We start from the raw sequence: 18,783 nt of genomic DNA on the forward strand, positions 1-18,783 counted from the left end.
GCCTATAATCCCAGCACTTTGGGAGGCCAAGGCGGGTGGATCATGAGGTCAAGAGATCAAGACCATCCTGGTCAACATGGTGAAACCCCGTCTCTACTAAAAATACAAAAAATTAGCTGGACGCAATGGCGTGTGCCTGTAATCCCAGCTACTCAGGAGGCTGAGGCAGGAGAATTGCCTGAACCCAGGAGGCGGAGGTTGCAGTGAGCCGAGATAGCACCATTGCACTCCAGACTGGGTAACAAGAGTGAAACTCCGTCTCAATAAACAACAACAACAAAAAAGTCCACTGTTATTACAAATCAAAAATGCATAAATATGTGGGTCTTTTTTTAGCTCCTTATTTTTTTAGTTGAAGTAATAAATGTTTGATCGATGAAGTTTACATATTATTAACAGCATTCACTTGGCCAAACATCTACATGTTTGTAGAATCCTACTGTATATAAAGTAGGAATATATCAAATACAGACTTCTCTAGCTCTTTCATCTATTCCAGTGCTCTAGCTATCTAATCATGTACCAATACTATACTGTCTTATTACACAGTTTGATACTAGTCTTGATATCTGGTTGGATTTTTTTCATAAAGTTCCTCAAAACTGTCCTGCCTCTTTTGGCCCTTTGCATTTTCAAATAAATTTTAGATTCAGCTAAAAAGAAGCAAAAGCAGATCGAAGGTAAATGAATGTTAATTTACTTATTCAGAAAATTAAAGTCCAAGGTGGGAGAATCGCTTGGGGCCAGGAGTTCATGACCAGCCTGGGAAACTGACCAATATCCCATTTATAATTTTTTTTAAATTTTTTAAAAGAAAGAAACTTAGTATCCCAATGTATAATTTAGTGCCATAAAATTCACATATAATAACTTTATAATACTTTTTTATTTGAGACAGAGTCTGGCTCTGTCGCCCAGGCTAGAGTGCAGTGGTGTGGTCTCAGCTCACTGCAAACTCCGCCTCCCAGGTTCTAGCAATTCTCCTGCCTCAGCCTCCCAAGTAGCTGCGATTACAGGCATGCACCACCATGCCCAACCAATTTTTATATTTTTAGTAGAGACAGGGGTTTCACGATGTTGGCCAGGTTGGTCTCAAACTCCTGATGTCAGGTGATCCGCCCATCTTGGCCTCCCAAAGTGCTGGGATTACAGGTATGAGCCACCGCATCCAGCCAATAACTTTATAATATTCTTAAACAGCATTTAAAGATCCATATTATTATGATGATGAACAAAGGGTGGTATACCGGAGAAAATAAACTAAAGAAACCAACACAAATCCAGTGTGCTCCACTTTAAGTAGATAAGAATTTATAAATTCGACAAGAATTTATAAATTAGATACATTTGATTTTTTTAAGTTTCAAAAGGTTCTTCCATTACAGAGAGACTGCCAAAAATGTGTATGTAGTTTTTCCTTTAAAAAAAAAGTATATTCCACATGCATTCAGTACACAATGTGAGTTAGTAACTTAAAAAAAATGAATGCCACATTATTTCTATACTATCAAACACAGGCATGTTTCAAGAAATGCTACTTGAGGACCAGCAATACTCAATGGCTACTGTACTGCAAAAAGGTATTTTTTATTCACTATAAATGTACCACTCTACATATTCATATATTTAAAATGTTAAGAATACCAAAAACAATGAAAGAAAAAAGTTTTTAATCACCAAAGGCCTATCGTAAGACATTACTAATAAGATATGACTTATTTATAAGGCTTTTTAAAAATTAAGTGTGTGTATTTGTTCCCTTTAAAAGTAATTTATTTAATTCTGATCACAAAATACAGGGAAAGAGCAAGGGCGACGCCTATAACAACCCCTTGGTCGCATATGTTCCCAGTCTATGCGTCTATAAATAACTGTTGTACAACAGCAAACTCATGCTGTCCCCCAAGCGCTGTTTCACATTCTAACATCTTCAGAGTATAGTATGTGACCAGGTGGGAAGTTGAAACAGATGCTTATTCACAAGGTAGAGTTCCCCTCCACACAGTGTTCCAGCTCCCTTTTGCCACTACTGAAACCAAAGTAGCTGGTTGTTCTCATTATTGATCTTCTAAAATTCTTTCATGAACAAGTAGGTCATAGACAAATTATGTCTGCACAATTGTTAGAGGGGCTTAAAGTAACCTTATAGAAAGGCATAGAAATAAAGGCAGGCGAGGCCAAGCATGAGGAATAAACAGGTCTTTACTGGGCTCAGACCAGGAGTCCATGGGTGTTGAGGACCTCTGGGTTGTCAATTTTCTTCCCCACGTTCTTTTTGGCCTGTTTCTGTAGCCTCGTGTGCTGTCTTTTCTTCCAGTAGTGGATCTTAGACTTCTCCTTCCTCTTCTCCTCCAGGGTGGGTGTCACAGCCTGGTACTCCCTCCACATCATGAGCTAGGTGCCCCAGGGAGCCAAACTTTCTCACAGGCTTCAGGCGTCCAACCTTGAGGGCAGGAGGAACCACCATCCACTTTTTCTTGTCATAGGCAAATGGAATCCCATCAAACATCTTGAGGTGGTCCAAAGTAACCTGGCCTCACTTGACCTTGTGGGGCAGCATGCTTTACATGGTCCACCAAAAGAGGTGGCTGGGGTCTTGGAAATGGTAGAGGCTTCAGAAAGGATTGGTGTTCGTCTGCTTGCAGAGGAAGGCCAGGTACTTTAACTTGTTTCTGTAGAAAATGCCAGAAATGTTGATGCCCTCTCAACACATGATCATCACCTTCCAGCCCAGCAGTACCTGCTTGACCACAATGGCCGCTGGGCAACACAGGAGATGGCCTTGACCTCAAGCGCCAGGACCTTCCCCCTCCCAACTTTGGCAGCCGCCTGGGAAAGGCTACATAGGGTGTGTTTTCACATTTGCTTACAAACAATTATAATACAGTTTTGAACATTTTATCAATGGACTTAAAGTCAATTTCGTAAGAAAATATTGTTCCCTCAGCTTTCATTTGGTTAATATCTGTCATTAAACCTTAATATATATTTTTACTTTCAACCTTTCTGAGTGCTTATGTGTTATGTGGATTAAGTCTGTTCTTTAATAAGACATGTAACTGGATTTTTTTAATGCAGTCGGATAATCTGCCTATTAAATGTACAGTTGAGTCCATTTATGCTTATTCTCAACACTTATATGTGGATTCATTTCTAGCAGCTTATTTTTATTGTTCTACTTGTTCTACTTTTTCTAAGTGTTTTTCCATTCTTGCCTTCTTTCTTCTGGATTGACTTATAGTTCCACTTTCAGGCCAGTTTTTCTTGTTTGCCTATAATTTACATTTCTATTTTTTAATGGTTACTCAAGAACTTTTAACATACATAGTAAAGTTTTAATATATAATATTAATCAATATTTTTATTATTCTCCCAAACGATAAGATCTTAGAATGCTTTAACCCTAATCAACCCCCAATTTATACACTGTGTTGCTGATTTTTGGTTCTATATTAATTATTTTATTCTTATAAACCAGACTCTATTACAGTAAACACAGGTTAATCCTTATGTTTTCCATTTCTTTCTTTGTTCATCATTCCTTCTTCCACCCAAAATCTTTCTTCTGGAAGTACTTCCTTTAGAAGTTACATTTTAATGATAAAATGTTGTTAGAAAACACTAACAATTTTCATCAGTGTAAAAAGTTATTTACCTCATCATTTACAGATTTCAAAAAATGAACACAGATTCTTTGCAAATCCTCCCATTAAAAAAAATCTATTTCTCCATACCTTGAATTCAGGCTAGCCTTGTGATTTGTTTTGATCAATAAATGATATGCTGTAAGAATTTTAATCCAAGGCCACAAAAGATCTTACAGCTTCCACTCTCCTTTTTCTGGAAACCTTTCCACCACTATATGAACAAGCCCAGATTAGCCCAATGGATAATGGGAAAAACATGGCTACTTTCCCAGTTGACATTAAGCCAACTGCCAAATATATAAAAGAGAGACTATTAGACCAACCTGCCTGCCAACTACAGACATGCACGAGTCCTTTATAGATTATCCAGTCCCAGCCACATTGGCCCAAACTACAAGAACTACCCAGATAACCCACAGAATCATGAGAAATACTGAACATTTGTTGTTTTAAAGCATTACAACTTAAGATGGTTTACAGTGCAGCAAAAACTAACTGCTTCAAGAATGTGTCTGTTGAAAGACAATTTTACTGGATGTAATTAAATAACTGTTTGTGGTCAACAGTTATTTTCTCTTAACACTGAAGATAACATTCAATGTCTTCCGGCTTCCATTGCTGCTGTGATAAATCAGCTGTTAGGTTAATTGTAATTTCTTTGCATAGGATCTCTTGTTCTCTCTGGCTGATTTTAATATAGTTTCTTGGTTTCTGTATTCTATATTTTAACTATGTTTAGGCTGGATATAAATTTTTTTTTTTTTTGAGACAGAGTTTCGCTCTTGTTACCCAGGCTGGAGTGCAATGGTGCGATCTCGGCTCACTGCAAACTCCGCCTCCTGGGTTCAGGCAATTCTCCTGCCTCAGCCTCCTGAGTAGCTGGGATTACAGGCATGTGCCACCATGCCCTCTTTTATTCTTCCTAGATCCAACTAGACATCCAGAATTGAGAGTTACTACTATGTTTCATAAATTCTGGGGTTTTGTTTTGTTTCATAAATTCTGAACTCTTCAATAACTATTTCCTTCTTCCCCAAGTTATCTCCATTCTAGAATTCAAATCAGACTTTTTGTTGATATCAGTTTCATATTTTCCACATATTTACATCTTTGTGTACATTTTGTATAAATTTGTTCAGTTTTATCGTCAAGATCACTTATTCACTCTTTAGTTTTATTGAATCTATTTAAGCCCACCTAAATGGATCTATGATTTCAATTATAAAATCTTGAAAAAGATTAAATGAACCTTTTTAAAATCTTCCCAGTCAATTCTGAGAGTCTCTTGTGCCTTTTTAATATTTTAAAATAATTATTTACTTAAATATATTTAAAGTACTTATGTTCTAAATCTGATTGGTAGTCCTTTTCAGCTCTGCAGTTTGTTTTGCCATGTTTGTTGATTTATGACTGGAACTGAAACTTTACCTGTAGAAATATTTTGAGGCCTAGATTTTGAAAGCTAATTCCTCTAAAAACAATTAGTTGATGCATGCTTTTGCTAGGTACCTATGGCCACTGCAAATCTACAACCACTTTAAACTAAACTTTTGGAATCTTTTGAAGCACATGTATAGTACGTAAGCTTATGGCTGGGAATTCTCTGAATATACACTGAGTGAACAGCATAACACGTAAATTATACCTCAATAAAGCTCTTTTTCTTTTTTTTTTTCTCTCTTTACTTCTTCCTGTTTCCTACCTGATATTTCCCTGCCAGAGCCAAAGTTGCAGCAGACAAATATCACTACCCCTTCTAATATTACTCTCATGAAATCTGGTGTTAGGGATTTATGCAGGAGTGTTTCCACCCTGCTTGTGTGCCAAGCTCTTTTCCTTGTAGCCCATTAAAACCAGAATAAGCAACAGCACTAATGTAAAATTAGCTGCAGAACACTTACTCCTGTGAAATTATTATTTCTTCACATTTCTTGGCTAAATTCATATCAACTGACCATGCCTAGAAGGTATTTCCCTGAATGTATAAATCATTATGTTAGTAGTAGTCTTCTTAATAGCAGAAATAATTTGCTCATGCAGGATAAAGGAAGGCTGTTCTTAAAGAACAAAATGCAAGAGAAATAATTTTCAAAAATATATCCATTTCTATAATTAGCTAAAGTAAAACTATCATTTCTGACTCTTTCTAAATTTTTGTGACCTCAAGTTCTTCCTCACTTTAAATCTGGACTTATCATAGATTAATCAGATGTATATAATTATTACTTTAAAATTTTTAGTGAGACCTGAACAAATAAGAGCTAAAGAAAAGAGTTGCACAAACAAATCCTTCTATATTTTATTTCTCTATGAGAGAAATAACAAACTTGTAACTTTTATTAATCAAGAAGATTGTAAGTAAAGCTACAATGAGACACCACTTCACAACCACTAGAATGGCTATGATCAAAAAAAAAAAAAAACAGATAATAACAAATGTTGGTGAGAATGTGGAGAAATTAGGATCATCCTAACTTGCTGTTGGTAATGTAAAATAAATGGTGCAGCTGCTTTAGAAAACAGTCTGGATAATTCCTCCAAAAGTTAAACATGGAGTTACTATACTAACCATAATTCCTATCTTACGCATATACCCAAGAGAAATGAAAACATACATCCCACAAAAATCTATATACAAATTATGTACATAGTTCATAATAGCCAAAATGTGGAAACAACCCAATGTTCATTAACTGATTAATGGAGAAACAGAATGTAGCATAAAATAAAAAGAAATGGTAGTACTGACACATGTTACAGCATAGATAAACCTTAGAAACATTATGAAAACTAAGTTTAAAAAAACAGACAAAAAGGACTACATATTGCGTGATTCCGTTTATAGGAAATACTCAGAATGAGCAAACAGGTAAACAGAGAAAGTAGATTAGTGGTTGCCTAGGGCTGGAGGAAGTGGGGAAAACAGGGAATGACTACTGACAAATATGAGATTTCTTTTTGGGATGATGAAAGTACTCTAAAATTTATTGTAATAATAGTTGCACAGATCTGAGAATATACTAAAATCCACTAAACTGTATGCTTGGTGAACTGGGTGAATTCACTGAATTGTATACTAAATATACACTGAGTGAACAGCATAACATGTGAATTATACCTCAAAAAAGCTATTTTTATTTTCAAAGTAGAAAAGGCTCACTGACTGATAAATGGATAAATAAAATGTGGTATATCCACACAGTGGAATATTGTTCAGTCATATAAAGAAATGAACTATTCATATATGCTGTAACATAGATGAATGTTGAAAACAGTATGTTATATGAAGAAACCAGACACAAATGGCCACATATAATTCCACTTACATGAAATATTCAGAATGGGTGAGCTCAAAGAGACAGAAAAGAAAATTAGAGGCTGAAAAGATTGTCAGGGGCTGAGAAAAAATAATACTCATAGTAATGAGTATTGTTATAGCCTGAACAGTATCACCCCTCGAAATTCACATTGGAGCCCTAACCCCCAATGTGACTGTAATTGGAAATAAGCCTTTTAAGTGCTTATTAAGGTTAAATGAGGTCCGAAGAGTGAGGCACTAATCCCATGGAAATGGTATCCATATGAGAAGAGCAAGAAATACCAGAGACCTCTCTCTCTGTGCACACACAAACGAAAAGTCACGTGAGAACACAACAAGCAGCAGTCATCTGCAAGCCAGGAAGAGATGCCTCATCAGAAACCAAACCACTGGCACCCTGATCTTTGACTTTCAGCCTCTACAACTGTGAGAAATAAATTTCTATTGTTTCAGCTACCCAGTCTATGGTATGTTTTTCGTAGCAGCCTGAGCAGACTAATACAGGTACGGAGTTTCATTCTGGGGTAATGAGTATGTTCTCAAGTAAAATAGTAATGACAGCTGTGCAACTTTGTGTATATACACCACAAACTTGTACACTTCAAAAGGGTTAATTTTCTGATATATAAATTAGATCACAAAAAAGCTATTAAAAAACAAAATACGATTATAAGAACTGATTTTAGGTGTCCTGTTATTCAAAAGATTCAATACACTTCATCTATCTAACATGTTTCTGAATAAATCTAACTAAATACACAAAGCCTTACCTTTCAAGGAAAGAAATTGCCAGAATTATATATAGACATGGTCTGACACTATGAGTTGCTTCTTTCAGAAAGCTCTATGAATTGAAACTTCTTTTTCCTTAAGTCAGAACTAATACTTAAACTTCTAATATTAATATGACATAATAAAAAGGACAGTTTGTTTTTCAGTTACCGATAACATAATAATGGGCATATCAATCTCTACTAATCTTTTTTAATCATGGTTTCCTCATTTGTAAAATGAACAAAATAGTATCTCCCTTATAGTATTACTCTGAAGACAGCATGAAATAAGAAAAAGCACTTTGTAAAGCATAATATAAGATATATCACCTCAATGATGTTAGCAGAAGTCAGATCTAACTTTTTTAAAGAAGATAAAAATATGTATTTCAAAGTCTTCAAAAATCAAAGCCTATCTGTCTTCAGAGAATTACTCTGAAGACAGCATAAAATAAGGGAAAGCACTTTGTAAAGCAGAATGTAAATGTAAGATTTATCACCTCAATGATGTTAGTAGAAATCAGATCTAACTTTTTTAAAGAATGAAAAAAATACAGATTTCAAAATCCTCAAAAATCAAAGCCTACTGTAAAATCAACTTGTTGATTTTATATTTGTTACACAGCAAGCTTAGCTTCATATAAATGTTAGGCTTAGAACAGTAGGATTAGCTTCATACATAGGTTTGAATACTGAATAGCACTTAAAATGACATACCGAATTTAAAAGCTGACTTTATGTTTGTTACACAGTAGGGTTAGCTTCACATATATGTTAGGCTTAGCACAGTAGGCTCAGCTTCATATATACGTTTGAATGCTGAATAGCATTTAAAATGATATACAGAACAATATTTCTCAAAAGGACACAAATGCAACTATAAAATCTACTCAGATTTTGTTACACCAGTACTAAAATCTTACCCAGGATAAGTAAAAGACATAAATACTCACTTCAGCGATAAGCATTTTACAAGAAGTCTTTGACCAAAATGTTCTTTGGGTACATCAGGAACACTAAGCCGTTCTATTGGTTCTTCCTACAAATTGACAAGCAACACTCAAATGAATAGGCTTCTCATATTCCAGCCGTTTCATTTTATCTTTTTAAGAACTTACTTTACTAATCTAATACTTTTAATCTGCACAATAGAACACAGAAAAGAATGACCTATCTACAGACAAAAGTTACTCTGACCAGGCCCGGTGGCTCATGCCTGTAATCCCAGCACTTTGGGAGGCCAACGAGGGCAGATCATCTGAGGTTGGGAGTTCAAGACTAGCCTGACCAACATGGAGAAACCCTGTTTCTACAAAAACACAAAATTAGCCAGGCATAGTGGTGCATGCCTGTAATCCCAGCAACTTGGGAGGCTGAGTCAGGAGAATCACTTGAACCCAGGAGGCAGAGGTTGACGTAGGCCTAGATCATGCCATTGCACTCCAGCCTGGCCAACAAGAGTGAAACTTGGTCTCAAAAAATAAAATAAAATAAAATAAAAATAAATTCACTAGTATAAAATGTATTCATTTATAAAAATTACAGCTATGTTTCAGTTGCTATATCCTCTACATTATTGTAATAAATCCTATATACTAATCATAATCCCAAAAGATCGATTTTAATAATCATTTGCTTCTTTATATGCAAACATCTATACCTCATCTGGTGATGGATGCAAAGCAAAAAGTTCTTTGTGACGGTTTGATTTCCTTTGGTCATCATTCTGACGGTCTATTTCTTCATTTGGAGTTCGATCAAGTAAATTGGGAAGCAAAGCATCAGGAAGTGAATTTTTCAAGTCAAAGATACTACAGGCCCAGCTACCCCTTGGGGTATCATCTATTGACATTGAACGTCTTTTAAGATCATCCTGTCATGCAAAACATTAAATATGAATATATTAATTAACAAATAAATTAACAACTATTTTTAAATAACTTCTTATAGTTATTTAAGAATAAAAGTATTACTTGGTCATCCTGGTAGTTGTTGCCATCTGGAGCTTCATCAGACTCAAAGACCTGTTTTGGTAAACCTTTTTGCCTTTCTTTCTGTTTATCTAATGTATTGGGATTAAATCCTGTTCCCAATTTATGATATCTATTAAAGAAAAAAAGTTAAATAAATATCAACTATCAAACTTTGGAATTTTTTCACTTTTGGGGCATCATTATGTAACTAAGCCAAGTGTTCTCTGCATTATTCATATAATAAGAATCTATTCTAGCAATTTAAGTTAAAGAAAATTTCCATTCTGTGTTCCCTTAACCTAACTAGGGAGTATGAGTTTCCAAAAGCAAATATATTCTCCTTCTTTCCATGACAATCATGTGTATACAAATTAAGCTGCAATTTCAATTCAGAGAATTGGTCAATAAAAAGAAAACTTGGGAAGCTAGTAACTAGGGTTAAAGAATAAAATGAGAAAATAGAAAATATACATTGAATTAAGAATAATATAAAATTTTGAGGTTAAATAGGCCAGGTGCGGTGGCTCACACCTGTAATCCCAACACTTTGGGAGGCCGAGGTCAGACGTTCAAGACCAGCCTGGCCAACATGGTGAAACCCCATCTCTACTAAAACAAAAAAATTAGCTTGGCATGGTGGCCGTGCCTGTAATTCCAGCTACTGAGGAGGCTGAGGCAGCAGAATTGCTTGAACCTGGGAGGCGGAGGTTGCAGTGAGCCAAGATCATACCACTGCACTCCAGCCTGGGTAACAGAGTAAGACTCCATCTCAAAAAAAAAAAAGGTTAAATATTTACATATATGCATACAAAATACTGAATCTTAAAATTTCAAATAGCCAAGAAATTTTTTGCTACATCTCATTATCTATAAAAGAGCTTAACTTAAAGCCACAGACTTGTAAATGAAAAACAGCAAAATCTACACCATCACTGTGTACATATGCATATTACTTAACATCACATATATACACACAGTTAGCTAAAAACAACTCTTAAATTAGCGGACTCTTCTTTCTTAACAATCCAGTAACAACCTAATACCCAAGAACATCAAATATAAGCTGATCAAAGAGCAATGATCATTCAGGATTCAACACTAAAGGAGTATTTTAGTTAAAGTAAAACAATAATGTTCACAAGAAGATGGTATGGTTCTCGCTATCACCCAATTCATGAGATAGTGAAGAATCACATTTGATATGAATTACTCACACCCAGTCTTATTATTAAAGCTATTAAAATAGCAATTACATGGTATTAACCATCACAGCATAATCACAAAAGAAAGTATTTTTCTCTGAAAGAACTAAAGACACTTAATATAGTATAACATTAAAGCTATTACTTAGAAGCAGATATCTTAATTTTTAATGGAATGTTTCAAATGCCTTAATTTGTAAAGCTCCACACATAAGCTGCTCTGGTAAATCAGAATGCTACTGAATTATATCCTAAAAAAATGACAATATGAAATTTAAGAAAGCAAAGAATGATTCATGATTCATGATCAATACTCTTCTATATTATCATCCTGTCCTCTAGAAAGTTGCTATGATAAGGCTCTAATAATTACCCATCCAACCACACACATCACCATTTTTCTGACTTGCTTTTTGGCATTATCACTCTCACTTACTGTTCCAGCCACACCGTCCTCTTTGTCTGTTCCTTGAACATTTCTAGTATGCTTTCAATATGAAGCTTTAGCGTGTATTGCTCTTCCCTCTGCCTAATAACATTCTTCCCCCAGAGCTCACTTCCTTCAGGTCTCTGCTCAAAATCACTATCAGTAAGGCTTCCTCTGATTAATTATATAAAACAAAAGGCTCAGCATGGTGGCTCACATCTGTAATCCCAATGCTTGGGGAGGGTGAGGTAGGAGGATGGCTTGAGGCCAGGAATTTAAGGTTACAATGAGGTATGACTGTCCTACTGCACTCTAGCCAAGTAAACAGAGACCTTGTCCCAAGTAAATAACTAAATAGAAACCAAAATAAATTATAAAATAGAAATATTTGTCCCTCTTCTTGGCCTCCTCTATCCACTTCACCCTACTTTTTTCTCCACTTGACTCACCTAGATCATTATCTATTATATATTTATCTGTGTTAGTTTATTGTCTGTTGACAATCTGATCTCCCACTGGTATATGGGAAGAGAGCTGATTTTGTTCACTGCTGTATCATCAGTCTTCAGTACAGTGCCCGGTACATATGAGGCTCTCAATAAACATTTACTGAACAAATAAATAAGTGAAGTACTTTACCATTCTGTGCTAAATCATGGAAGAATTTTGTGGCTTCATCTTACAGCTATTTCACTTTTCAGCAACATCCATACCGCCATTAAGCCCATCTGCTGAGTTTGTAAGATTTCTTCACTAATCAAAATTTTAATTTCCAAAGATAACTAATTGATTTTCATATGGTTAAAATATCCTTTCGCAATTCTCATGTACATTATTCTCATGTATATAAGTACATTCATTACACTTAAAGGTCTTAATCTATGTTCTATTAACTATTTCCTAAATTATTAGTACTTTTATTTGTAGTTGGATAACTCTCTTTCAAGTGTATTGGCTTACATCAAATACTTGGCAATTTGGGGTTCTATCTTAATTTTTTTATTTGTATCCCCCACGTCTGTCTTAAACTACTGTATCTGCTTATCCCAGCCGATATCCAGTGGTTGTGGGGAAAGGGCAGATCACGCCACCAGGCAAAGACTGCCAGTACCTAGTCTTCTGGGTATGAGGATTCCTTCTTCCTCCAAGGTGTGCTCACCCTGGGCACTAACCTATTAGCCTAAGCCTCCACAATTACTGCTCAAAAAAAAAAAAAAAAAAAAAAAAAAAAGGCAGATATCTCTGCTGTCACTGTGCCCACACGGTAGAAGAGGTTTCAAGGTAACCGCATGTCCAGTATTTACCAAGTCTCCCTTTCCACTGCCTGTATTCACTGGTTCTGAGCTTAAGGCACTACTGAAGCTCTTGTATATATCTTCTTAGATTATTCTGGACTATGGTTTTCTCCTACACTCCAATCACATCTATCTTTTTAACTAGAAGTTACCTCGTAACTTCTAGTTCACCAAAAGTACTCCCTTTGGTCTTCCACTTACTAGTGCAAATAATGTATAATATCAAGTATAACAGAAAAAAATAAGAGCTTTAGAATATGATGTTCCTATGTTCCAATCCTGACTACCTTATTTATTGGTTTGTAGGATCTCAAAGAAGTTACTTAACTACTCTGAGCCTGAGCTACCTTATCTGTTAAAACCTTAAATGAGATGAGTGCAAAGTGCCCAGTAAAATGCCCAGAACATAATAAACCCATAAATGTTAATTCTCTTATCCTCTTGCCTAAACCAAGGTTAACAACCCTATGCTTAGAATTAAGTAGGAGATTTCCACAATTCTGAGGTCAATATATTTTACAACTAACCTTTTTATTACGATTTCTGATTACAGGTTTCTAACATATATGCTCAGAGGTAAAGACTTTTGAATTATCTGACAGAGGAACAGTATTCTTCAGTAATGTCTAAAATCTGGCTAGCAGAATACTTATCAAAATTGTAAGTTCATAAAAACAGCTCTTCTATATAAAGGGCAGCAGACTGTGCTTTTATTAGGTCACACTGAAACTAAAAAGCATGTCAGCATTATCCCCCAGTGTGATATTTAGCACTATGTTAAGCTTAGTGAAATAAGACAGCAGCCATGAGGGCAAAACAATAAGCAATGGATATATCACTCTTGCTAGTGCTATTTTGCATAGATTATTTCATGTGTAAAAACTATGTCATAACAGAATTCTCCACTACTTCAATCATATCTCCTTTAGAAAAATAAGGTTAAAAAGCTTCAGTATGAAGACCCTTCTACATTATGCAAATTAGCAAAGGATTATTGTATAAATTAATTTTATTACTTTGATTGTACTTCTTTTATTTTTTTTTCATCAGTTATCATTAGTTTATTATAAAAGAGAGATACGGAAATTATTTACATGATGAAAGATTTCAGAACTTCAGTGGAATGGGCAGCTTCACAATGATGCCATATCAACAGTGACTTATTTCAGTCTAAGTACTTTCCAAGAATATCACCATCTCTAAACAGGAAATAATCCTTGTCATCTAGAACTACTTTGGTGCCTCCATATTCTGGGAGAAGAACTTTAACTCCAACTTTCACGCTAACTGGTTGAATCTCTCCACCCTTTCCTTTAGAACCCAATCCAACAGCGACTACTGTTGCTTGCAATACTTTTCCTTGAGATTTTTCTGGAAGCATAATGCCTCCTTTGGTTATAGTTTCAGCAGCACTCCTTTCAACCAATACTCAGTCAAAGAGTGGGAGAAACTTTCTAAACGCCTGTCCTGCCATGACTCCCTCAGCCTCAGACTCATACTCTCACTTCTTTTATTTTTTGAGACAGAGTCTCGCTCTGCTACCCAGGCTGGAGTGCAGTGGGGCCATCTTGGCTCACTGCAACCTCCGCCTCCCAGGTTCAAGTGATTCTTCTGCCTCAGCCTCCCATGTAGCTGGGTTTATAGGCACATACCACCACATGCAGCTAATTTTTGTATTTTCAGTAGAGACAGGGTTTCACCATATCGGCCAGGCTGGTCTCAAACTCCTGACCTCAGGTGATCCACCTGCCTCAGCCTCCCAAAGTGCTGGGATTGCAGGTGTGAGCCACCACGCCCAGCCTGGACCTCTTAATATGACTTGTTATTCCACAGTTTATTAGGAAAATAAATTGTGGCTAGAATAAAACATTACTTTTTACAAATATTTACTTGATTGGATGTAGAGGTCAAAGACCTATAAATATTAGCTAGAAACAGCAGAGACCTTTCATAGCTTGGTCTGTAAAATGGCCTATTAATTTTAGCTTAGCTATTTAAGTTTCACTAAACTGGATTCTTTTTGAGAAATACAAATTATTCATTAATTTCTACCCATTATTTCCTAAAAGAATTAGACTACAAAATCATTATTATACACTGTTAGTTCTTAATGATTTATAATAATATAAAAATACTATTTTCCCACGAATTAAATTTTATAAAGTAAGTAAAAGTAACTGCAGAATTCCTAAGGAGTAAATACCTATATACAAAGATTCTTCTTTTGTTTCTTCAGCTATTTTGTTTAAATAAATTTTCACGTCTCATAATTATTACAATCTGCCTTAATTCATTTACAAATCTTACTCAGCATTTGTAATGTTGTAATAAATATATAACTTACTTTCTGATGACAATTGCCCAGTCTTCTGTATAACTTCTTATACAGTCTCTAACATGTGGATCCATTTCACTATTTTAAAAAAGAACATATATGTATAACTTAGACAGGACAGCACTGATGTTCATTAATTTGGTTGCTACAATTGTTCAAGTAACAGGAAATGATGATGCTACAAGAAATAGGCTCTAAATAAAATAATGGAAGGTAGCCTTTCTATAGTTACTCTAAAGCCAAAAACAGGTCAATGTCTCCTTACCTTTCTTCAGGTACAGCTGAAACAAGAGTTCTGCAGTCACGAGGACTATAAACAACTTCAATATCATCTGGAGGAAATTCAATCAAATCCCGTAAAGGCCCAGAATCCACAGCCAAAGGATGAGTAATGAGGTAATCTTCCAAATCCACTGGATCTACTGCTTCAGTAAGGGGCACCTTTGTAAAACAGTGGGATAAGAGATGGGGAGAAAATAAGAGGCGAATGTAAGGATTTTAAAACTTAAGGCAAATAACTATTTTTTAAAATATAATAAGTTTTTAATCTAGTTCTTTATAAAATTTTAACAGATATTCAACCAGATGCACTAAAGAAAACACAAAGTGTTAGCCTTCTTACACTCCTTGATGTTTTGGGTCATACTCTCTTTTAACAACCTTGCTGACACTTTGCCCATAACTTTCACATAAATACACTAGTAAGAATTAACAGTTTTATTCTACTTTATAGTTTACAAAGTACTCACTGGCAGGATTCTTTTTGTTTTTTTATATCCTTGGATATATTTTTTAAAAAAGTAAGTTGTTACATTTCTTAACAGTGCTCTTACTTTATTTCTTGTTTTAGTTGATTATCCTAGTAAAAACATATAATCAGACTGGGGTAGGTTTAAAAAACGGCCCTCTAAAAATTCTCCATATTCTAACACATCGGCCCTGTACATGTTACCTTATATGGAAGAAAATAAATAAATAAAATTAAAAACAGTCTTTGCAGATGTTATTAAGGATCTTAAAACTGGGGTATTATACTGGATTATACAGGTGGTTTCTAAATGCAATCAAATATATCCTCATGAGGAGACAGAGGGAGATTTAGGCTATACACAGAGAGAAAAAAAAAGTTGTATAAAGATGGAAAAAGAGAGAGACTTGAATATTCTGGCCTTAAAGATAGAGGTGATGTGACCACAAGTCAAGGAATGCCAAAGCCATCAGAATTTGGAAGAGGCAAGGAACTGATACTTCACTAGAACATCCAAAGAAAGCACAGCCCTGCCAAAAGCTTATTTTAGTCCAGTGATACTGATTTCAGACTTCTGGCCTCTAGCACTGTGAGAGAAAAGATTTCTTTTGTTTTAAGCCACCCAGTTTGTAGTACTTTGTTACAGTAGCCATAGGAAAGGAATACTCAGGCCCTATTAAAACTATCCCTAAACAATAATAAAAGACTGGTAGCATTCTTTAGCCAAGTTTTTAATAAGATACTTTTTAATAAAATACCATACTTCCTATTTGGTTCAAGAAAGAAAAAAATATTCTGACAAACCTATGAAGGATATATAACAAACATGCAGTTGTAGAAGAATGAAAATAAGAACATGTTATTTCTCAGAATATTCATCTGGAATGAAACACTGAAACCTGCCTCTGTGCAGGTATATACTATCAAATAGAAGGTGCTTTAATCTATGCTTCTTTGGACTGAGCTTTTTTTTTTAGACAGGGTCTTCCTCTGTCACCCAGGCTGGAAATGCAGTAGTACAATTTCAGCATGCTGCAACCTTTGCTTCCTGAGCTCAAGGGATTCTCCCACCTCAGCCTCCCAAGTAGCTGGGATTACAAGTGTGAGCCACCATGCCTAATTTTTTTTTTTTTTTGTAGAGACAGGGTCTCACCATGTTGCCAAGGCTAAGCTTGAACTCCTGAGCTCAAGCAGTCTGCCTGCCTCGGCTTCCCAAAGTGCTGGGATTACAGGCATGAGCCATGGTGCCCAGCCTGGACTGAACACTTTAAGATATTGAGTAAAATAATAAATAACACATCTTAAACACTTAAAAGATGGTAGTTATTTATCATTATCAGTATATGCTACCTCATTTAAACCTCCCCCAAACCCTGTAAGTTAGATAAAATTACCATTTCAATTCTACAAATAAAGGCATTTGTGCTTAAAAAGGTTAACTAACACCTGAAAATGAAATAGCCAGAAAAAGGCATGGTAGAAATTTGAAATGGGGTTTTCAAGCTCTAAAATTTTTTCTACAATTTTTTCTCATAAACATTCTATCTCACCTATCCTATTAAATACAAATTACGCTATGATGTTGTTTTTAACAGAGAAAAAGAAAATAATCCAACAGGAAAAGAAAAATCTTCTTTAACCGTTGTTACTAGAACTGGATATCCATATTTAAAAAATAAACCCCAATATTTGTATCACAACATATACAAAAATTAAATTGAGATGGATCACAGACACAAACATACATGCTAAAAGTATAAAGTTACTTGAAGAAAACATAGAGTAATGTCTTTACAGTTTGGAAGTAGGCCAAGTTTTCTTAAACATGAAAAAAGAATGATCATAAAAGAAAACTTGGATTCATTAAAAGACATTGTTAAGAAAATGATTAGGAATTTGAGACCAGCCTGGCTAACATGGTGAAACCTGATCTCTACTAAAAATACAAACAAAAAAAAAAAAAATTAGCCGAGCGTGGTGGTGGACACCTGCAATCCCAGCTACTCTGGAGGCTGAGACAGGAAAAAAACGCTTGAACCCAGGAGGTGGAGTTTGCAGCTAGCTGAGATTGCTCCATTGCACTCCAGCCTGGGCAACAACAATGAGACTCCATCTCAAAAAAGAAAGAAAGAAAATGATTAACAAGCCACACCAAAATATTTACAAAGTGTATTTGATAAAGAACTAGCACTTAAAATATATAAAGAAGTCCTCTATCTCAATAATTTTTTTAAAGCCATACCCTCAAATAAATGGGAAAAAATTCAGTACATAAAAATAGTGCTCAAACATCAAAAGTCACTAGGGGGTACTTTCACTTCTGGGAAAATGAAATAGAAGTACTTTACTCTTTTGACTAAGTACAACAGCCTAGATATTACATAGAAAACAAAAGAAAATTAAGAAAAAGGCTGACTGGCAGGGACATCAGACCCCAAGGAAAGGCATGACAGTGAGTTACTTCAAAATTTCTTTTTACCTTATATATTCCAGACTTAGAACTAGAAAAGCCCACAATGCACAAACACCAAGGAGCACTGGGGGGGTGTGGGGGAAGGAGGACCAAGTGATGGGGAGCCTGTTTTCCCCAGCCAAAAGATCAAGAAAGAAGCAGCCTGACAAAACAAAAAACATTTAGACTATAACTGCTCAAAGGCCAAGTGGGGAGCTCGATTTCTACCCTCACCAAGCTGTAACAAGGCATCCCAACTCTCCCCACCAGGGTAGTATCAGAGAAGCCCAAGTAGGGAGTTCGGATTTTCATAACTACTAAGCAATAATGAGTCTCTTACTCCCATCATGTGCATAGAGACCACTAAGGGAATCTGTTTATCAACTCATATCATGCAGCAACATGGCTCTTCTTTCCTTTGTCATTTGGGCAGCGTCAGAGAAGGTGTAGTGGAGAGTAAGTACTTCCACCAATGCCTAGTAAAACAAGGTCACACACCTCTGGGTGTCAGTGGAGGCCGTGTGAGGAATAGTAAGGAGCACTACAGCCCTTCCCAGCTAAACAGTGTGAGCTGTGGTCCAGTAGAAGTGGGAACTCTCCCTCCTGTTCAAC

At 35.6% G+C, this 18,783-nt stretch overlaps 1 protein-coding gene and 2 pseudogenes across 50 annotated transcripts in view; all 3 read right to left on the bottom strand.

Moving 5' to 3' along the window:
- Positions 1–18,783, bottom strand: part of DOCK7 (dedicator of cytokinesis 7) — a 239,316-nt gene that overhangs the window by 191,525 nt on the left and 29,008 nt on the right. For all 50 annotated transcript variants that reach the window (XR_013520145.1, XR_013520144.1, XR_013520143.1 and 47 more), the window contains exons 3-7: positions 15,237–15,412; positions 14,981–15,049; positions 9,713–9,842; positions 9,400–9,612; positions 8,693–8,778 (exon numbers count right to left, since the gene is read on the bottom strand). Coding sequence is in view for 37 of the 50 variants with exons in the window: in XM_078332070.1 (XP_078188196.1) it covers positions 8,693–8,778; positions 9,400–9,612; positions 9,713–9,842; positions 14,981–15,049; positions 15,237–15,412 (674 nt within the window). In the remaining 13 variants the exon portion in view is untranslated. The remainder of the gene's footprint in view (positions 1–8,692; positions 8,779–9,399; positions 9,613–9,712; positions 9,843–14,980; positions 15,050–15,236; positions 15,413–18,783) is intronic.
- Positions 2,080–6,237, bottom strand: LOC103794496 (large ribosomal subunit protein uL13-like; annotated as a pseudogene).
- Positions 13,665–14,119, bottom strand: LOC144577016 (10 kDa heat shock protein, mitochondrial pseudogene; annotated as a pseudogene).

Source organism: Callithrix jacchus, chromosome 7 (assembly GCF_049354715.1).
Source record: "Callithrix jacchus isolate 240 chromosome 7, calJac240_pri, whole genome shotgun sequence".
Taxonomy (NCBI): Eukaryota; Metazoa; Chordata; class Mammalia; order Primates; family Cebidae; genus Callithrix; species Callithrix jacchus.